This window comes from Malus sylvestris, chromosome 13, assembly GCF_916048215.2.
Source record: "Malus sylvestris chromosome 13, drMalSylv7.2, whole genome shotgun sequence".
NCBI classification, from domain to species: domain Eukaryota; kingdom Viridiplantae; phylum Streptophyta; class Magnoliopsida; order Rosales; family Rosaceae; genus Malus; species Malus sylvestris.
In genome coordinates this window covers 13,726,243-13,747,751 of record NC_062272.1, presented here as the reverse complement: position 1 = coordinate 13,747,751, position 21,509 = coordinate 13,726,243, and the positions used below count along the sequence as shown (strand labels likewise).

The window sequence follows — 21,509 nt, the reverse complement described above, 5'->3', positions numbered from 1 at the left end:
GACGTTTCAGAAGCTTGTTCATGGAATTGGTATGCGTAAACTTTCTGAGTTGTAACTTTGCTATTTCTCTTTGGAATTATGTCAAACTCAGGGGGAGTATCTTCTGGATACTTGCTTGATCTTAATGTACTCTTTTTCCCTACGATTAGGAGCATTTTTCCCACTGGGTTTTTGCTACCTAACTAGGTTTTAACGAGGCACCCACCTTGGGCTGGTCATATCCCTGATGACGTCCTGTAGACGTTTCTTTTGACTTTGCATTTCTCACGCATTTTTCCTTAGACTATGGATTTTGTCCCTACTTGGGTTTTTGCCATAGCCTTAGGGTTTTTTAGTGAGACTTACTACTTATGCAAGTTCCTACCTTATTGAGAATAAGCGTTGTTCCTTGGAATCAGTGCCAACGAGTCGACTTCCTCAACTTCTGCATGATGCTGAATCTACCTTGAGTATTTACCCACTCAAGGGGGAGTGTTGTAAACATTCCTAGTTTAAGTATGATTGTGTAAATCCTAGATAAGATTTGATTCTAGTTATCCTTTCCTATTACAACTTGTATTACTTGGAGAAGAAGGAATATCTTCTCTCCCTTTACTACTATAAATAAAGGCACAATGTAGGAGGGATAACAACACACACATTCCCCTACAATTCTACAAACACACATCTCTCTCCCTTCTCTCTCTGCCGCCGGCCCTAGTCCCTCTGTCAGATAAAATAGACCACAACAATATATATATATATATATATTCATGCTTTGAAAAATAAAATGATTGTTTAGTTTCTAATAAATTATTTCAAATACAAGACAAAAGTATAGTATCACAACAAACATAACTACTTAAAAAAAAGAAAAAAAAGTCCCTTAATAATATAACCAACTATGAAATTGAAACAATCTTATTATTCTCAATAGCATTCAACCTAGGGGATAAAATCACTATGACTGCCACTTAGTACTATGATTTAATGGTATTCTTCTTCACTTGTAAGTGAAAGATATTAGGTTCGATTTTCGCCTAAGGCAAATTTGGACGATATTATTGCTAGCTCATTGTGAGAGTGAACTCATCGTCACTTTTTAGTGTAGATAATATCATCTTCTGTTAAAAAAAATAAAAAAATATCAGTGTGGCCCAGTCCGTCTTCCCTTAAAATGTAAGGAACTTCCTCATCTTCCGCGAGGAATCCTATTCCTACCTGATCTTTCTACACTGCATACTTCCTTATCAAAGATTGACTTGTGCTTAATAGAAAATTGAGCTTCATAGAAGCGTTGAAGTAATGTTTTTATGAAGCAGCGAGTAAGAAAGTTTACCAAGAAGGGCGCGAGTGGGGGAAGTGAATGCGGCAACGAGACGAAAGATTCTCAAACAAAACTTGTCGTCATCCTTCCTACGCAAACCGGACCAGACCAGCGTCCTCCCAGTCCCTCCCTCCCAATAATTCCATGTTTTTTTTCTCACCAATACAATAAAGTAATAAAAACTTTCCACTTTCCAAATTCCTTAACAAATTTTTCATTCCTCGCTCTGTCAGATTTGCCACTCTTTTTTTGTTTTCTGGGTTTTTTTCTTGGGGAGGGGCCTAAAAAATAACAATGCAAGCAGCTCAATCAGTCTCCAATGGAGCTGTAGAATCTCCTCCTCCTCCTCCTCCTCCTCCTCCTCCTCCTCCCCCTCAGGTTTGTATCTCAACTACCCCACCTTTTTACTGTTTTATTATGTTTCCATGTTTGCGTTTACTGTTTCTGTACCTATTTGGATGCAACTTATGCTTTCTTCTTGCAAGATTTGAACTTTTTTGTGGACAAAATGCAAGATTTGAACTTTGATTTTCATTCTTTAGCTCAAGATATCAAGTGGGTGGTCTTTTTTTGTCTGTTTATTTCCTCCCACTTTTTCTAAGAATATTTATTTGGTGCGCCGCTTTATTAAATTAGAGTTGGGACTTTTGGTGATATTTTGGATTTCAGATACCAAACTGTTACATTCTCTTTTGCCCTCCTTTATTAGTATTTTGCAGATCTTGATTGTGTTCTGCAAACTGCTTTTCTGTTACTTTTTGTAATTATTGCAGATCTGGACTGATTTAAATAACGGTTAAAAACCCCGGAGTATTACCAGAAAATCCCTCCATCTTTACAGCCATTTGGGTTGTTTTTGTGAAAAAAAAAAGTGTCTTTTTATTAAAAAATTTACATTGATATAAGAAATCTTATGAAAGCTTATAGACCAAATGACAAGTAGTGTTAGATGTTATGATGTAGGGTGGTCTCCAAAATCTGAAGACAGTAAAGGAAGAAGGCACCGAACCAGAACCTCCCGGGAGGCGCCCGGATATATCACTTCAGATACCCCCAAGGCCTGCAGGTTTTGGCAGTAGCCGTAGCGGAAAGGGTTTACTACAGTCTCAAGGTTCCTCTAAGGGTAGCTCGCTATCAGGCGGCCTCTTTCGGGGTTTAAGCTTCAAGAAAAAAGGTAACCAACCGGATGGTGAGAAAAGCTCCCTCCTTAATTCAGGCCCCAGTAGAGCTCCTGAAAGTCCTACAATGGCCAATTCAGTATCGCCATTTTCTTGGAAAAGATGTACCTCTCTTCCTGTTACGCCGGCATCAAATTTGTCCCCCTCTGTTGCTACGCCTATATCCGCAAGGATGTATAATGAAGCGCACAAGCAACATGTAAGTGGTCATGCATTCTAGAGTTTCCCCTAGATTTTGAAATTCCACATCAACTTCTTTACATTTGGAGGTATAAAACTGGTGTGCAATAAAAGATCATAATCTTCCGAACAAAAACTGTGATCGACGATTTACCTACAGACATTGTAGATATCTCTTTCTTTTCCTCTCTTAAATGCTGTTTCCAAGAATGGTGTCTGTACATTCATTGTTCCGTAAGTGGAATCTGATTTACATTTCCAGTTCAGACACTCAAGATACCTCGTCATCGTTTTATATGATAATTCAGGTCAACTTCGCAATTAACCAATCTTTGTGCTTCTTTTAATTCTTTTTCCGCTGCTAATGCTTAAGCTTCCATAGAAATGGCTTGTAAATCCGGAAATCATCCATCCGAAAAAAATTGAGATGGTTGTGATTAATTTCGTGCAGAAAGAAACTACAACAGTTTCGAGATCCCTTTCTATGCCTGGACAAAATAAAGTCATTGTAAGATCCGTATCTTTTGCAACTAGAAATGGGCAGACTCAAACAGATCCTAGTGATGGTATGTAGTGAATCTATTATTCTGGTTTTCTGTTCATGCTGCCTATGCAACTTACATATTTGTAACCATGAATGAATTTACTCACTATATTTCAACTACTTTTTGGCTTACGTCTCTCTCTCTCTCTCTCTCTCAAAGATTATTCACTATACATAATCCCTTTGAAATTTATTTTCGGCAACTCAGATCAAATAACTCCAGTTCCGGTGGAGGCCAATGATGAAGAAATTCCTGAAGAAGAAGCGGTGTGCAGGATATGTCTTGATGTATGTGATGAACAAAATACGCTCAAAATGGAATGCTTTTGCAAAGGTGCTCTCAGACTTCTACATGAAGAGTGCGCCATTAAGTGGTTTAGCACAAAAGGAAACAAGAAATGTGATGTATGTGGTCAAGAGGTTCAGAATTTACCTGTAACATTGCTTCGGGTGCAGAGCACTGCTCAAAGGGGTAGCAGACAGCAGCACAACCAACAGGGTTTGCATCCAGAAACGATAAGGTATGATAATGCAGTATTGAGATCCTTCTGTTGAGGACTTTGATAGGGGGATGATATATATAGATTCATGATATCATGACTATTAAAGGTAAAGAAAAAACAGGTAGAAACCTATTTGCGATGCATCCATTTCCATTCATTCACGATTGAACAGTCATGAACGTCCAAATAGAGTTCTTAACATGTAATGTCAGAAGAGGATCTAAGTCATATCGTTTGGATCCAAACCATAATTTCTTATCTCGTAGAGACAAATGTCAGCCATCATACCCACGTCATTGATTTATGAATAGGCAGGCGACAGTGCTACCGTACAGTTTTCCTTTTTATCATGTCACCCCTCCACATTATTTGTAGAATCCAACTTATGATAGATATCGTGCTTCCTTTTTACTCTTTTGTAGCTAATAAAAGTCATATTTTATGCAGTGCCTGGCAGGACTTTGTGGTACTGGTTTTAATTAGCACCATATGCTATTTCTTCTTCCTTGAGCAGCTACTGGTATGCCATTCTTCTATTGAAAAAAAATTAGGAACTAAGAATTTGATTTCCACTATACTAACTTGTTCATGTCTCCTGATGAGTTCAATATCCCCCAATGAAATTCAAAATAATCCAATTGAATTGTATATAATCATACCATACCGAGTGCTATGCAAGACATTGTGTAACCTAAATTATGCGGCTCTAGGTGCCATGAAATATTATCTGTTCATTTGTATGGTCTACAAACTATCTGAGATCATACAGGGTCCCAGAAAGTACGCATTGAAAGGAAGGACCGAGCTGGTTCAAATTGTGACTGATAGTTGGCATAACGATGCTAATTCTACTCTTTGCAAATGTGTAGATTCGTGACATGAAAAATCAAGCCATTGTAATTGCAGCACCATTTGCATTTACATTGGGCCTCTTGGCATCCATATTCGCCATCATCCTTGGTATAGCAGAGCCTCTGAGATTTCTGGTTCTCTTCTCTTTATAAGTTTATAACTGTAACCATTTGCTTGTTTAATGTGCAGCAATCAGGGAGTATATATGGACATATGCAGCTCTTGAGTTTGCACTTGTCGCCCTAATCGTCCACCTGTTCTACAGCACAGTGAGTGATGCATTCGATTTCTGATCCAAACCCTGTCATTAATATGCTCCATGGTTTGCATGTGTGTTTACATTGCTTACTGCGGTTTTTTCTAAGGAAAACTAATGAAAAGGGCTTGAAAACTTTGAGTTTTAATGATAAAGACAAAATAAAGGGTAAAGTGAATAGTACAAGGATTGACTTTTTAGTGTAAAAATGTGGTTTTTCGTTAAAGTAAACAGTACCGGATGCTTTTCATTAAAGTTCCCTTTTTTCTATGGTGCACCAAACTGCCTAATGCCAGACTGAGTGCTTTGATTACTAATTACTTCACTATGCCTTGGGAAGTAAAGCATTTGTGTTCTTTCTTTCAGCTTCATCTGACTGCCATTTACTCGATATTGCTCGCTGCGGTATTGGGTTTCGGGATAGCGATGAGCCTCAACTCATTGTATATCCAATATTACACCTGGAGAGTTCAAGTCGCACAAACTCAAAGCTCTAGCCCTGTATGACTGATTCCTGTAATTAACAAGCAATTGCATTTTGTGTTGGTAAATTGTAATCTTATATACTCTGGCTGGCCAAGTTGAATGTACGAGTTTTTGTATTATAGAAAGATGAAGCTTGGAGTTAAATAGTAAAGTGCTAAATGTTGCATCCCTTCTTCTGTCTATATTTATATTTTTTTACTTTAGTTTTCTAAACAATGTCGTGCCATTTGGGGCGGGAGAATGGAGCACAAGACCTCGAGTACAAGGATAGACCTCTTACCCACTTAGGTTTGGTTGAAGGACGTAAGATTTACACGTTAAAGCAAGCGTGGTTTGCTTTAGGAGCTCCAAACCAAAACTCCCATAAAATGAGAGCTCAAAATTTTTCGGGAACCATTGTGTCGAAACAGTAGAGCAATTAGTGCTGGAACGACGACTCTGAGGCATTGAGTTTAGGTCTCGGCGGTGGTTTGTATTGGATTGGATTGGATTGGATAAGCTACCACATTCTAGGTATGTTGATACAACAAATGGATGTCGACTTTGAAACCTTGTTCAAGCTAAAGGTGGACGATGAATTAGACATGAAGGAAACTTACCCCGTCCACCTTCGTTGGATTGGAATGAGAAGTTTCCTTTCTCTAATCCATCTTCTACCTTTAACTTGGACACGCTTGGAAGTTGATATCCATTTCTTGCTTCAACATAATCCAATCCAATCTGATACACACCAAATGAGGCCTCAAAGTACAAGATATGTACGATGGAAAACCAGAACTTGATGCCTTTACAGTATGCAAATCTTTAGATGCAGTATCCAGTAACTAGCTACATCACCCAATTAAAAGGGGAGAACAAAGAAACCTTTCCACATATTTGCAAGTAGTACGGTTATATACAACATGGAGATTTTTACAGGGAAAATTTAAAGAAGAAAACTCAACTCAATTAGTAATGCACATCATCACAACGAAAATGCCTGACTGAAGGAGGAAAAATATTTGAGGAAAAAAGATGAACAAATATAATTGACCTTATCTATCTTTCGTCACAGGGAGGAACTTGTTGCCATTTTTCCTCAGCCATATGGTGGAACGGGTTTTCTTAACTTGATCTGTAAAGAGGCGATGCCTGTCACATAATTTGTGCAAGCGTGTTAGGAAACTAAGATTTGAATCCTCAATACACAAAATCTTCAGTTTCTTCCATTTTTTTAAAGAGGACAAAACCAATTGAATACAACGATGAGTATACAAGAACAAGAGACATTACTTTCTAATAACAAAGGTAAAATCCAGGAAGTAAAACCAACCTTTCAAACTTCAGCTTCTGAGTAACAATCCCATTCAATAGCAACTCTGAGCTGTAAACTGTAGCTCCTGAAAGTATAAAGCAGTGTCAAAACAAAAAATAATAATCTTGTCTTCTTATAAATACTTGGTAAATAAAAGAGATGGCTGCTAACCTTTTTCGAGTAAAGGCACACAGATTTCATAATCTTCTTCACAAGATACAACCAACAGATCATCAGGAATTTTATCAGCCTCCAAAACAGATCTACCAATTCTTTCTATAGCCTAATGAGCATTTCGAACAAAATCAAAATCATTTCTGGAATTAATCGCAATCAACAGTTCAGATAAAAAGGATGAACTTTATACGCGCATGTTGCTGTATATACGTGCATGTTGCTGTATATGCGTGCGCGAAGAGAAAGAAAACCATACCTGGCCACGGACTGCTTTGACCAGACTTGAAATTATATCTTTACCAGGCTTCGTATTTGGGGTGATGAAGACTTTACGACCCTGCAAAACCTTGTCTTAATGGGAATGCATAATAAGTCTCTATCTGTGGGGACAAACATTAGGTTAATATTTACCTCCAGAAGTGGATGCTGGCACGCACGTGCCAACGAAGCTGGCATGCTAAAGCCAAACTCCTTCTCCTTCTTAGTATCCCTTAGTATATAGTTTTTCTCATCGATGAAACAACTAGCTTGTCCACAGCTATCGAGCCATAAATGCGTTACCACTGGTTTTCCAGCAGCAATAGCTTCTAACATATTCCTTGTACGCATGAATTGATCTGCTATGAAGTGCGTGGCATCTGTCATAGAGGATGCTACAGAAACTCCTAGTCTGGCCAAAATCTGCAAAAAAAAGATATGCAGATAAGATTAGTTTAGAACTTACAAATTTTAAAAGAGACTAAACTCACTCACAAAATACCTTTTTCTGATGCTTAATTACATCGTCATCCAAGTGGTGGCTATACAATACTCGAACATCAGTCCTATCTCTGTTTGCTGAAGTTGGTGTATTCCCGTTTGCACTTAAGTCACGGATTTCTTTTGAAAGTCCTGGCCTTGAAGGGGTCTTCTTGCATGTCTGTTTGAAATATTCACTACCCATACAAACTGGAGATGCATCATTGGCAGGCACCTTACTGTTAACTGGAGTAGCACAACCTGAATCCGATGGCTTGCATTTCCCTAGTGGGGATTCATCCCTCATTTTAGTAGTAGAAGATGGATTTGCAACACTCCTGTCAGGAATTCCAACTGCCTCTTCACCAGTTAGAATCTCCGATATCATTCTCCCATTCTTGTGAGAAGAATTACAATGAAGAGGAACTTTCCCAGGATCACCTTTTAAACTTTGATGTGCATACTTTCTAGCCAAATTCTGGTCTCCACGTGTACATGATCGGGTTCTTCTTGTTGATTTTACATCAACAAAAATTCTTTGAGCAGCACCCTGCGATCTTGTGTGCCTGCTGAAACGCTGTCCAACTTTGTCTGGCTGAGCAAATGGGGCAGATGGATCATTTAAGTTATCAGGCCCACAAACCTGATCAGATAACTTTCTCCTAGATCTTTTTCCTTTGGAGAAGCTTAAAGTATCCAATTTGATGCCATCGCAAATAGCTTCAAATTTGAGATCTGAACCATCATGTTGGCTTCGTTTATTAGTTCCAACTTCTCCGGATCGACTGGGACCCGATTTTGAAAGCTTTGCATTCAACGCATTAGACACCTTACCACCTGTGAAACTAAATATTTTCTCTCTAGTTGCAATATACTGTGTTTGAGCGCTTGACTCTTCTCCACAATCACTGGATGCTTTGTCAGCTTTCTTTAACTGATTTACCACCATAGACCGTCTTGTTCGACGTGCAATGGGTGTAAAAGTACCAACATCCTGTTGTAAATTCTTTTTTTCTGTTCTTAGGTCAATAGCAACAGAAGGTATTTTCTCCATGTTTTTGTTCCTGTCAATTTTAAGATGATTTTTACCAATGGACTTCCCCTTCTTTGATTTTGTTATCACCACCTCTGTTTCACACTGTTTCCTAGCATTCTTAGAAAATTCCAGAGGTGAAATTGAATAATGTTTGCATAATCTGGCACCAACCCTTGTTTTCTTGGCTTGTCGAGTTTCTCGAGAAGCAACCCCTGTATCAGTAAAACGCCCTCTTTTTCGAGAAGAAGGTTTCGTTGAACAAATTCTGTTCTTTGATTTTTCTCCCATTGAACCTTCAGGAGGACTCTTTTGCTTTCTTCCAGCACCTTGATTTTCATCACTAGCATCACAATTGGAAATCCCTACACCACAACACAAGGCTTCTATAGCTTCAGCTGCCATTTGAGTATCAAAGCCTACATTCATCATTTCAGGCGCATCGTTCTTATTAACATTAGTATCCAACTGCTCTCTTGGGGAGTCATTGTTGAACTGTTCGTCGAACTCACTGACAAGATTCTTTATATGCTTCATTTCATCTTCATGTGCTGTCTTCTTGTCGACTTTTGATTTATGCAACAATAGTTTTGAATCAGAATGAACTACACCTATTCTCTTGTTCTTTCCTTGTAATTGTGTTTTGAGGTCCTTCTTCTCCTCCTGTCTTTTCCCTTTAGACTTCTGGGGTTGGGGAAGAGATCTCCACCCATGGCTTCCACCATCAAAGAAGTCTGCTTTTCTTCGGCGGAAAAATTCACCTCCTTCTTCATCCTCTCGGTTATTATCCCAATCAAAAATCCCTTTATCTATGCTTTTGTCATTGGCTTTCTTAGCCAATATTTGTGGCCCTTTTGCACTTGAGACAAATTTTGAAGTGTCCCTAGCTCTCTTTCCATGGCCAACTTCTTTATTAGACTCATCAAGATTATTTTGGAGGAACTTATCCACAAAATTAAGTGCATTAGCTTGTGACAATTCACCTGGTTCTTGAGAGTCAACATAGCTTAACCCTACCAAATTACAAGGAAACTGAAGCAAATCTTCCCCTTCTTCACCACTACCGCTGTGATGAGAAATTTCTGTGTTTTCAGCATCTGAATCCTCAGGAAAAAGATTTCTCGCTGTTGAACTTCCAGTCCTGCATTTTTTCTCATTCCTTGAACCATGTTCCTGCCTGACTTCGTCTCCATTTATGGCTGAACCCCCTAGAAGAGATACTGCATTATCTTTACCGGAAAGTTGATCCAAAGACTGATTATTACTTCTAACAGAACAAGACTTATTGTTGGTGCCCTTCAAAACCATACTGCAAGCTGCTAGACCAGAGGCCTGTAAGGATGCGGCATGAACTGAGGTAAAATGCTTATGCACAGAACCTGATTAAAATGGCAGAATGACTTATTAGATCGTATCAGGACTCAGGAGAGCATTATATTATTAGATCGAGCAGTCATGAATTCTGACTTTCCCAATACTCCTACAATTAGGACCAAAAAGACAATCCACCAGAAATTCCAATGTAAGTAGCCAGACAATAATTCAGATAATGTTTCCTTTATCATTTATTTTATTTTAGTAGAAAATCAGTTAAACATATCAATAGATAATAGACCCAGACATCTGGCTTTGAAATAAAAAACCAATAGTATGCTCAAACAAAATGACATTGCCATAAACCAAAACCAGTCTAGCAAAATATATATGATACGCCTTCCATGCAACTTGAGTCTTATAAAAGACGCAACTCTACGAGGGTCGAGTCTTTGCGAGTTCATCCCAAACAAAGCAATGAAGGAGTTACTAATACACAACCATGATCTTGATCCATAAAACTTTACCCAATTTCTGATTAACAAAAATGCAGTCTAACCATGAAAAAGTGGGATAGATCATACCTGGTCTCAGTTCCGGGGAGCCTTCAACCACAGGTGTTGCAGCAGAAACATGGAGCCCTAAAAGATAAAAGCCCAACTTATTTTTTAAGATTAGCACATAATGAGTGCATGCAGAATTTATATGAAAATGAGAGCTTCATTTGAATTCACAAATTCCTAAAAATGATGAAATAGAACAAACATTCGAAAACCAAGAAATTAAAATTTCATTCAATAGAAGAATCAATAATAAGGAAAATGTATTAATTTGCAATCTATGAGGCCATTATGTAAATCATGAAATAGCAGATAAAGATAAAGAATAAGGCATCAATTATTTAATCATGCATAGTTAAGATTTAGACCGTGAATGACAGTTTTTAAAATAAGGTAGTTATGAAAGGATTAGTATTCTTGCCTAGATTAAAGAGGTCAAACCTGCATTGTGTTGATTGTCGACCGAATAATTGGCTTGCTCCATTAACCCATTTACACTATTTTCACAAGGAGTGCGGCTAATATTCTCCTCATTTACTAATTGACCAGAACCTCTCCGTACTGATTCATCATCACTTAGATCCTTACTATCATCCAAAACTTCAGTTGTATCCGACTCCTCACTGTCAGTGTCACTGACAACTACATCATCAAACTCTAATAACTGGGTCTCCTCCATGTTCGCATAGCAGTTGATATCATCCATTACTTGTGTTTCACCACCAAAACCCATTGCTTGTGTATCACCGCCGAAATCCATCACTTGTGTGTCCCCACCAAAATCCATTACTTGGGTTTCGCCATCAAAATCCATTACTTGGGTTTCCCAACCAAAATCCATTAATTGGGTTTCACCACCGAAATCTATTAATTGGGTTTCACCACCAAAATCTACCATTTGGGTTTCAAATGCATCTTCAACTGGAACAGTGTCATTACAAGGCACGGTGTCTCGCACTAACTCATCCGCATCCCTCGATTTGCCCTTTTCATCTAATTTTCAATAAAACAAAAAAGAAGAAAAGAAATCTCAACCACAATTATAATCCTACACCAAAAGACAACAGCATTCACATCCCAACATGCGTGAAAGACATACTAAAGCACAGTCAATTTCAAGTCACACTTCAGCTCAAACATGTAACAAAATCACACTTTTCCATGAAAAAATTCAGAGAGAAAAAACACAACAGAAATCTTTGAATCGAAAGTTTTACCATGCGAGCATGAATTCAACAAATTTGACTCCTTGTATATAAATTCACATTAAAATCACCATAAAAAGCAAAACTTTAACAAACAAAAAAATTACCGGACGATGGAGGGCTTGAAATCTGAGTGTCAATGGGCTCGGTGTCTGCGCAATCGGCGAGTGAGTTTGTCTCCATCGGCATGATTTCATCGTCGCCGTTCCAGAGAGAACCCATTTCAACTCATATCGGAAACTAGATCAGAATCCACGGGGAACCCCAGAAAAAAAAAAAAAAAAAAAAAAAAAGCATTGAAATTTCAGAAGGAAAAAATACGATAAAAAAAGAAGAAAATTTGATGGAGAGGATCGAAAGCGGAGTGGGAAATGCGGAAGTGAGAAAAGAAAGACGACCAATTGGGAAAGAGAGGAGCGAGAGAGAGATTAGGGTTAGGGTTTTTGAGGTGGAGGGAAAATAGTGGGGGCGAATAATGAAATTTTGGAGGGAAAATTAAGGCGTGTAGGACAATACTATGTGACAGTCTGATTTAACCGGAACCCAAGTTTGTAACTTCTTCTTTGTTTTTGACATGGGTAACTTCTTCTTCACATTCTCTCTTTTGTTTTTACTTGTCGGACACCTGTACAGTAAAACTGTGAAAACAAAAGTACTACAAAAAAACGAATTCGGATCCTTTCCGTATCCTATTTGTGACGATTTCAGGAATTCGGAAATCATATATATACATCGTATATCATGTTGTCAAAAATTATTTTAAATATTTTAATTTAAAATTAAATACAAACAGTATCTGATAAAAATTAACTGCACAATATACGATGAACAGACACAATTTATAGATCCCTAAGATCCTTACCAAAAGGATCCGGAGAATCCTGTTGGCAAAAAAACCTTCACTTCACCAGTTACAGGAAACGATAAAGTCAAGATCGAACGGCTGAAAATCATCAGCCTAATATAGAGCATGTACTTGATAATCGCTAGTGTAGTATTACATATAACACAACAACAAGACCGGCCGTTTGGTCTAGTGGTATGATTCTTGCTTTGGGTGCAAGAGGTCCCGAGTTCGATTCTCGGAACGGCCCCTTTTTATTTTTGTTTCTTCTTCTCTGTTCATTAGTAACGTTTTGTTTCTTCTCTCTGTTTATTAGTGGGTAATGAGTTAAAATTAAAATATGTTGTTTAAGTTCCCCTTTTTATTTTTGTTTCTTCTTCTCTGTTTATTAGTAACATTTTGTTTCTTCTCTCTGTTCATTAGTGGGTAATGAGTTAAAATTAAAATATGTTGTTTAAGTTCTAGTCCTCCAATGTAATATAATAAAATACGCCGTTTAATAAATTTTAGTAAAGAGATAAACTTACATGCAACATGAGTATACAATCGGGAAGCTGATACGGCCTTATCCTAAACAAGAATGCAAGTGTATACAAAAGTATATGGGATCTGATTGGATGCAGCACCTACTATTGTAGGACTATATAATCCCGAGTACAACAAACATATGCTATACAATTGCCTTTGAACTTCCCGGCAGCTGCCGGACATGGTCGGACCAAAGCACTTACTTGAAGCCTTCCATGTCCAATGAATTTGGAAATAACTAGGAAGCCAACCTGTTGGAAGAACAAACATCAAAGTAAAAAGCTAACAGAAACGTATATCTAGGAAGATGTGGTTGTTCATCAGAAAATTCAAATACTAGGTCCCAGATACAGTAAAAAATTTCAGTTTTTCTTTTTTGAACTGTTTGGCCAACATTCCAGCATTGGTAACCCAGGGTTCAATGAAAATTAAAGGATCTATAAACAAGATATTCAGAATACGCAATACAAAAAACCAGCAGAGACACCTCCTCCTTCCTCACCAAAGACCAAAGTCGGCTACAAAATTTGCCTGCCTCATAATACCAATCAAAAGACGGCTGGTTGATTCGTTAATCAGAACTGGGCAGGCTCGGTCGCGCTAGAATACATCAGAATCTTCTCCCAGACGGTTCCATTTCCCACACCGGCATCCTGGGAAGAGGCCCTATGAAGCAAAAGGCTAGTCTGGTTGCCAACTCAAGTCTGACTAAAGAACCGAAGCGGCAATGCAGCAGGATCAAGTTCCCAGCACCCTCTGAGGCTGCCGCCTTTTTGGTCTGTTAGCTTGAAAGAGGGAATCATGTGAGAAAACCTTAGTAGCTCAACCCCACGGATGGTCATGGTTTCAGCTGATCCTCCTTTCAACTGAGTCTTGAAAACTGAGTTGAAACCATCCACACGCTCTAAAATCAAGACCTCTCTTTGAATATCATTTTCTGTCCACACTGCCACTATGTCATACTCGCAGGTATCCAAGTCAGAACACGAGAGATCAGCTGTCCAGTTCTTATACAACGCCCAAACCTCACCTCTTTGAGGATATATTTCAAAATCATTCTTACCAATAGAAATTGCATTTACCCGGTGTGAAAAGGACAGAGTAGAATCATAGTCCTGGAGCGTACTCCTTCTAACCCTAAATCTCCCGCAGCAAACAGGCATCCCCTCATCATGCCATCGAATCACCCTGTCTGGTAGTAAGTTGGAAGCAAGCCATGCAATATGCAATTTGGATCGGTGACAATCAAGGTTTTTTATCTGGCCATAGTATTTTGGCAAGCCATCCTCATCACTATACAATGCCCAGATCTGACCAATCTTAAACTTTTCCAGAGATTTATCAGCATCAAAGTTGTAGAACTCAGCTTCTGGAATAGCGATGCCTTCTGGGGATGACCCTTTGGGAACATTACTGTCTTCATTCCTTGTATCCGGAGATTTAGAAAAACCATTACTTTGAGTACTAGCCTCTGTTTTCCGATCTCTAGAAATAGTAACTTCTTCAATATTAAAAGGCAAAGAGGCGGGATCAAGCTCAACAGATCCTGATGGAATTCCTACTCCTTCGTCACCAGTCAATGTATAAGATGGAACTCTGTGGGAAAACCTCAATAATTCTCCTGGTGGAACTTGAAATGTGCCTTTCCCATCCTTAACCCTTCGACAGAAAACACTCACAAAACCTTTCACCTTGTCCAAGAGTGCAACAGATATTCCAACATCCTCAGAATAGTCTGATAAAATATCAACAAATTCGTATTCAAAGTTCAGCTTCTGATTAGAGTCTGGATCAGTGTACAAGTTTATGTCCCAGTTCTTGAAAATGGCCCAAGTCTCTCCCTTTCTTGGATATATCATGTAAGAACTTCTAATCTTCCCCCAAGTCATCAAATGAGAGAACATGGGAAGATCTTTCGTGATTTCAGAGTCACCTTGTCTGAATTTACCACAAGAAAACGGCAAGTCAGCTTTGGCCCATTTCATTTCATTATCATCATCGGGGTCAGGCTCTAGCCAGGTTATCTGCAACTTGAACTCAGGTGAGTGAACTTTCTTGATTCTAGCATAGAATCTTGGCATCCCATTTCGAGTATCATAAATAGCCCACACCTGCCCAGCTTCAAAGAGTTCTTCTTTCCGGTACCTCTCAAAGTCGTTGAAATCACTATCAGGAAAAGAATACAAGGGGTCTGGTTCTTGTTTTTCATTGGAGCTTTTATGTGATGCAGAATTCTCAAGTGCCTCAGAAATTTTCTTAGAGTCAAATACTTTCACCCTTTCTTTAGCCCCAGACTTTTTTTCCCCAACTCTATTTGTCAAACACTCTTCTTTCTGTTTCACCTTTTCATCTCCTTTAGTGTCAGCGACACGATCAGATTTATTATTCATTATAGATTCCTCCACTTTAGATGCGTCTTCATTTTCCTCTTCAGTGGCACAGGATGAGACATTCCTCTTCTCCCTTTTTGATAGAGGAGTGTCTTCACCATCGCTTAGATTTTCCTTATAAGAAACGTGCTGCTTATGCCGTGAAGATCTCCGTGGTTGCTGGTCTCCATAAATTCCAGATTTCAGTCCAGCCTGAAGAACAGCATCATCAATGACCATATCTTCTTCAGAATCACTGCCGCTTGCATCATCAATGACCATATCTTCTTCAGAATCACTGTTGCTTTCAGAGTCACTGCTTTCACTCGATTCTACTACACGTTTCCTGTCTCTCTTACGCTTTACCTTTTCTGAGCGAACACCTGAAGAGCTACTTGACCTTTGGTCTGTCTTTTGGAAAGGTTTAGCTTTGGAGTTTTCAGCTCCAACATTCCTCTGAAGTCTCACTTCAGGAATGTTAACATTGACTTTTTTGGGGGGGAATGCCTGCTGACTTAAGTTAGTTGGTGGTGGTGGTGGTGGTGGTGCACCACCTGGCACATTTGTGTCATATGCAATGAAGGGCTTACCGCAGCCTTGACAACGAAGAGATCTAAGAAGAACTTCTCTATAATACTGGTACTTAACTGAACAAAATGGGCAGGCAGTCCAAAAAGTCGATCGGGCATCTGAATACCCCGGTGGAAAAGGCTGTTGTTGCTGCTGGCTCTGGAGATTAACGCCTGTAAAGTTGCCTCTGGAGTTGTTTTGAACTCCAGGATTTGAGTTCCAACTCGCCCTATGTGGGGGTCGATGTGGCACACCTGTTTTACTCACAGAAGTCTTGCGTTTCAGGTCATGCATGCTCCGTTTGTCACGGTCCAAAAGCACTCTTTGAGCTTCACCAATCAGCTTAAAAGCAGCTTCTGCACCAGAAAACTTGTTTTTATCAGGATGAAGTTGGAGAGCAAACTTCCTGTACTGCTTCTTAATTGTTATCTCATCCGCTGTTTGATCAATCTGAAGGATACCATACCAGTCCATCTCAGTCCCAAACAATTTCTCAGCAGAGCAATGCACATCACAAACCATAAGCATCTGAGACGCATTCTCCAGATCAGGATAGAGTTGTTGCGCCTTTATAGCAATCTTACGAGCCCCCACGAAATCCTTGCTCTGCATCTTCTTCTCAGCAATCACCTTGGCCCTAATGGCCTCTTCCTTATTGCAATCCATCACTAATATGGAGAACCTGAGTTGACTTAAGCTGATTTAATAGTGCATAAAGCAACAGGAAACATTATAACCCCAAAAGCATGCTTCTTTGATGAAATGAAGCCAAGTTTGAATTCCGAAGTTTTCAATATCACAAGTCACATCCAGTTGAACCCTGCCAATTCTGTATCAACTTAAGAGTTAGGACCAATTAAAAGCCTTTAATCAACATAGAGAAAAACAAACAAGGTGTAAGCGACTACAAGTGTGCAACATTTTACCTCCAGTGTTACTTATTAAGTTGATATTCAAACTAAAGAAAGGTAATGGAAAATGCATTTTTCAGTATAATAGTAAATCACTAAGCACTTATGTGATGAAACTTAAAAAGATGAGGTGTGAAAAACAAAACCAAATTTGAGTAATAAGCAAATAACCGGTGCAAATATTATCATCGCATATCAGAAAACAACTCAATTAACTCCATAAGCCGCCCAGAACCACATTCAAAATAATTAATGAAAAACAGGAAACCAAAGTTCAAAAAATAAATATAGAAAACCGCAATACAATGAATTGCTTTCTCAGGAAAACCATAAAATAATAACACAATACGAATTAAAACAAAGGAAGAAATAAGAACACGAAGTTCACAATAAAATATCCCATTTCCCAGAGCTAGACATAGCAACTTATCTCACACAGTCCCCTATGCAACAGTCCCTTTGGAACCCAAATGAAATCCTTGAATTTATAGAATTTCAATTCCAAGTATTCTTCCTCATATTTCGAAAGCTAAAACTGTGCAGAGTTCATTCTCAAATTCATGAATTGTGAGAATTTTCAAAATTCCTCTCAAACTGAGACAATTGTGTATTACCTCAACCCGAACAAGTACAAATCTGTACAGCGGGCGATTGTATACAGCCGGCACAATAGAGAAAACTTGGTCCAACTGGAAGGATTGGTCTTATACTAACCTGCAGCAATTACGACTTGTAAGTTTAAATTAGAGAATTATAAACATTGAACTCTGTCCTAAACATTAAATTCCATTCACAAATGAATTCATTTGCAAATTTAAAAAATAAAAATAAAAAATAAAAAAACTTATTTTCTTTTGGTCCTAGAGCACAATTCACTTTATAAACCAAACACATCATACCAACCGGTCCAACATAGAAGCCTTAATCCACATGCAATCCAGCCCCAAAAACACCCATAACATCACAGTCCAAAAACCAAAACCCTTGTAAAATTTGGTAAAATGGGGAGGCATAACCCTAATTTCACCCAAAAACTAAAAAAAGAATGAAAATTTTGAAAAATTACTGTAATTTGTTGGCATATTTGAATCGTACCCCAAAAAGTATGCGTAATATAATACAGCGAACAAACAGAGTCAAACATCGCTCTTCAAGCTAAAGATGGAAGCTTGAACAACTTTGGGAAAACCCCAGAAAGTAAATAAATGGTAAAACGAATTCACAAAAAAAAAAGGGGGTTTTGAAAAAGAAGCGCTTACTCGTTTGTTTTGGCTGAGAAATCACAGGGCTGGATTTGGGAGACAGGAGTCCGGAGGGACCTGGGGCTTTCAGAAGTGGGGAAGAAGAAGACCTCTGATACTTCGGCTTATTTCTCTAATGCCACTCATTCAGTCTCTTGGGTTTATTGGTAATTAGAGTTGTAATTTATTTCAAATTGAGGGGGATTTATATTCATTGGATTTTCGATTTGCCCCTTGGTCTTCCCATTGTTGTGTTTGTGAAGAACTGCATTTTGCTCTAAGAAAGGGAAACGTTAGGATTGAACTTCAATGACCTACCATGGAATTACAATTCTAGCCTCTGTGGAAATTACTAAAAAGGACACTCATCAATTAGGGCATAGGGATTATCAATGCCCGGGCCCGACCCAGCTCTTGGAGTTGAGGTCTGGTCCGGGTTGGGTCGTTTTGAGCATATAGATTATTTCAGGTCAAGTACGATTTCAATTTTAAAGCTTTAACCAAAACTCGCAGATTTAGGTCAAAGTGAGCCCGAATAATGAAACTGTGCTAATATGGAAAGCGGGAAATCGAACTCATTATTTCGAGTGCAATGGCGAATGCACTTAACCATATAAGCTACAAATTCCTTGTAAACTACTAACTAAAGATGTATAATAGTAGGACTGTGTTTGGTACAATTACCGAACCAAAAATAGTATACCGATTATCATACCAAACATTTCGCATGTTAAAATTGGTTACCATGGTCATGCTGCAAAGTTGGTAATTGAATGATCCCATTTGGTTGGAGTAAGGATCAAGTTAAGTAGATGTTTATCATTGAGTTAGTGATCAACCTCATCCCTTTGATATATGAGGTAGGTCTTTGTTGAGACAAATTGAAAGAACTGATTTTTGAGTTGGTGTTCCAACTCTTTATCTACTACTAGCTATTATATAAAAGACCACTTGATTTACAAACGCATTGCGTATAAGACCACTTGGATGGATTGATACGCATGTTTTTCATTCATTTGTCAAACGCTAAACTGATTATCTTGAGTTGAGAATCTTGTAAAGGAGAAAGGGAAATGGGTAATGATGAAGACTGTTGTGTAGTTGAGTCTAATTCTTGGCAAGTACTAGATCTCATGTTAGCCCCAAAGTGCCCATTAAATCAGGGTAATATTTGGGACCGGCAATAAGGAGTTATTCAAGAGTACTAGCAAAAGGGAGATGTGGTATATTGGGTTTGAGACAAAGAGTTTGAAAGAATGGTTGTTGTGCATTCATACATATCATCTATAGATGCGTTTTGATTACATAGTGATGATATACTTTTGTATATATAAAGGTGTAATGACCCTACTAGCTTTTTAAGCTCATCCTAATCAAATTTTGCTGGTATACAAACTAGGCAATTCAAGAGGGTAGGGCAGATGATTTTGAATTAAAAAGGAGGCTTGAATTTATTTCCTGTAGCCTTGTAAAAGATTTATGATAAGAGAAATTATTTCACTCTTGTTTTGGTTAGGAGCTCATTAAAAATGCTCTAAATCAAAAACTCAAAGTTACAAACCAAATGAAAATTGCAATAGAGCCACATGCGATCTCAAGTGAGATGTGATTCCGAAATGCCTGCAGAAAAGGGACGGGGATGAGGTTGTACGAGGTGGTGGATGCAGTTATTCGTAGCGGAGCAATATGATTAATGGCAGCAACCCGAAGGAGGGTCGCAGAACCTTCACTTGTTGCTGAAAGAGATGAAGCATGGCAAATATTGGTGAAGCTCGGATTGGTTGGAAATCCACACTTTGCTGCCTTGAAATTTCTACACATGTTATGCATGTGATGATGGATGTTATGAGAGAGAGAAACTTAACGAACACAAAAAGGTACATTAGTCATTTCACCCTCTTTGTTCAGCACACCATTATTTATGGAGGACACCACCATAATAGATAAGTTTTTTTTTTAACAACATAATAGATATAAAAAAAAAATTAAACAAACAATATTATCTATATTAAAAAAGAAGAGATGGGCTTAGTCTCACGATGGGCTAGCAATAATTTGGTTCAAATTTGTCTTTGGTAAGGATCGAACCTAAGACCTCTTACTTACAAGTGAAGAGGAATATCACTAAATTGTAGTGTTAAGTGGCCATAATAGATAAGTTTTTAGAACTCTTGATTTGAAAGAACCATTGAAGGCAAGTGGCCCTCTACCATAGTGGTGGAGAGGAGTGTGGTCCTTGCACTCCTGGCATGGGTTCGAACCCCATCGATTCCCTAGTCTAATATCTAATCTAACAAATCTATCGTTTGACCCAAAAAAAAAAAAAAGGCGACATTGAAGAGTTCAATTATATTCCTCGAAATATCTTCATGAAGCCACAATCAACACTGTAGATATTTAACCCGTCAAACTTGATCTCTACAAGTAACCGGTCCGAACTGTTTGATTTTGAAGATTAAATATTGAGTATTTTACAGTTATGGGTAACTGTTTCGTAAATTTCTCGATTTTGAATTTGGCTATGGTTATTTGGGGCATCCCAGAATCCAAACCGTTTACATTTTTAATAATAATAAAAAAATTATTACATGGAGAAACAAGTCATCAATAATAATGGATTATTAAATATGGAAGTCCGTCCTAGTAATTATATGCATTATCATTGGTACAAATATTTAATATTATTTATTATATGCATTGTATCAGTTGTATTAATGATGTGTTGTTTAAATATTAGTAATCTCTTTTTTAATGTTATTTATTATATGCATAGTATCAGTTGTATGATTTAGTAGTATTCTACTTCACTTGTAAGTGAGGGGTCTTAAGTTCGATTCTCGTCAAATGCCACATTATTGTTAGTCATTGTGAGGCTTAGCCCACCCCCCTAAAATTTATATATATATATATATTATTCATTATATGCATTGCATGCTTTATATCAGTAACCTACTAGTCTTCTTTTTTTTTTTTTAAATTTAAAATTCACTATTTAAGTAATAATGTAAATAAATATAAATATTATAATGGAGAAAATCGTTATTCAATGGAAAATCTGTTATTCGACGGGCTTGGTTACGGAGGGGAATTCTACGTTAAAAGAAATAAAATAAACAGAATCGAATATGAAGATGGTACATCTGAACCCGATCCACTCCATTGCCATCCCTAATCCGATTCATTTTATTAAGTTGCTTATTTAAATGGGAACTTTCATGAAAAAAGCTTGGGCTAAATTTAATTAATAAAAAAATCAGACTATAACTTTATTTAATTAAAAAGACTTAAATTTTAATGAAAAACCCTTAAATTTTAATAAAAATGACAAAAGAACTTAAATTTTAATGAAAAAGACATAATTTTAATATTAAAAAAAACTAACGCACGGACCCACACGTCCTCACACAATTTGTTTATGAA

At 37.9% G+C, this 21,509-nt stretch overlaps 3 protein-coding genes and 1 non-coding gene across 8 annotated transcripts; 2 read left to right on the top strand and 2 right to left on the bottom strand.

Moving 5' to 3' along the window:
• The first annotated feature begins 1,317 nt into the window (after nt 1-1,317).
• Nucleotides 1,318-5,474, top strand: LOC126596557 (formin-like protein 15). 4 transcript variants are annotated; one of them, XM_050263180.1, is made up of 8 exons: nt 1,320-1,684; nt 2,270-2,683; nt 3,116-3,230; nt 3,417-3,729; nt 4,159-4,231; nt 4,581-4,671; nt 4,753-4,893; nt 5,186-5,370. In XM_050263180.1, exons 1-7 carry the CDS (start codon nt 1,601-1,603, stop codon nt 4,854-4,856), a joined length of 1,194 nt encoding a protein of 397 aa, XP_050119137.1. In that variant the 5' UTR covers nt 1,320-1,600; the 3' UTR covers nt 4,857-4,893; nt 5,186-5,370. The 4 variants fall into 4 exon arrangements, 3 of the variants coding, with proteins under 3 accessions (XP_050119138.1, XP_050119137.1, XP_050119136.1); XM_050263179.1 differs by having other exon boundaries at nt 1,321-1,684; nt 4,753-4,832; nt 5,186-5,474; XR_007613992.1 differs by lacking the exon at nt 4,581-4,671 and having other exon boundaries at nt 1,318-1,684.
• A 672-nt stretch (nt 5,475-6,146) lies between these two features.
• On the bottom strand, nt 6,147-12,128 carry LOC126596555 (uncharacterized). Its single transcript, XM_050263178.1, has 9 exons — nt 11,734-12,128; nt 10,863-11,414; nt 10,446-10,502; nt 7,537-9,926; nt 7,188-7,457; nt 7,033-7,113; nt 6,771-6,882; nt 6,618-6,684; nt 6,147-6,436 (listed from the first exon to the last, which is right to left on the bottom strand). Exons 1-9 carry the CDS (start codon nt 11,846-11,848, stop codon nt 6,340-6,342), a joined length of 3,741 nt encoding a protein of 1,246 aa, XP_050119135.1. The 5' UTR covers nt 11,849-12,128; the 3' UTR covers nt 6,147-6,339.
• Nucleotides 12,129-12,648: 520 nt separating this feature from the next.
• On the top strand, nt 12,649-12,720 carry TRNAP-UGG (transfer RNA proline (anticodon UGG)). The gene has a single exon. It is a non-coding gene; the product is annotated as a tRNA-Pro (tRNA).
• Nucleotides 12,721-13,296: 576 nt separating this feature from the next.
• Nucleotides 13,297-18,366, bottom strand: LOC126596802 (uncharacterized). 2 transcript variants are annotated; one of them, XM_050263462.1, is made up of 3 exons: nt 18,108-18,366; nt 17,463-17,562; nt 13,297-16,766 (listed from the first exon to the last, which is right to left on the bottom strand). In XM_050263462.1, the coding sequence occupies exon 3, from the start codon at nt 16,601-16,603 to the stop codon at nt 13,697-13,699; it is 2,907 nt and encodes a 968-aa protein (XP_050119419.1). In that variant the 5' UTR covers nt 16,604-16,766; nt 17,463-17,562; nt 18,108-18,366; the 3' UTR covers nt 13,297-13,696. The 2 variants fall into 2 exon arrangements, with proteins under 2 accessions (XP_050119419.1, XP_050119418.1); XM_050263461.1 differs by having other exon boundaries at nt 13,297-16,757.
• Between the last annotated feature and the right edge of the window lie 3,143 nt (nt 18,367-21,509).

Excerpts from the sequence above, each read along its gene's own strand:
- LOC126596557 (XM_050263179.1), top strand. The coding sequence starts at position 1,601 with ATGCAAGCAGCTCAATCAGTCTCCAATGGAGCTGTAGAATCTCCTCCT. Across the intron at positions 1,685-2,269 it reads CTCCTCCTCCTCCCCCTCAG|GGTGGTCTCCAAAATCTGAA; the intron begins GTTTGTATCTCA and ends GTTATGATGTAG. Across the intron at positions 3,231-3,416 it reads TCAAACAGATCCTAGTGATG|ATCAAATAACTCCAGTTCCG; the intron begins GTATGTAGTGAA and ends TCGGCAACTCAG.
- LOC126596555 (XM_050263178.1), bottom strand. The coding sequence starts at position 11,848 with ATGGGTTCTCTCTGGAACGGCGACGATGAAATCATGCCGATGGAGACA. Across the intron at positions 9,927-10,445 it reads CTCCCCGGAACTGAGACCAG|GTTCTGTGCATAAGCATTTT; the intron begins GTATGATCTATC and ends CATTTTAATCAG. Across the intron at positions 6,883-7,032 it reads TCAAAGCAGTCCGTGGCCAG|GCTATAGAAAGAATTGGTAG; the intron begins GTATGGTTTTCT and ends AATGCTCATTAG.
- LOC126596802 (XM_050263462.1), bottom strand. The coding sequence starts at position 16,603 with ATGGATTGCAATAAGGAAGAGGCCATTAGGGCCAAGGTGATTGCTGAG.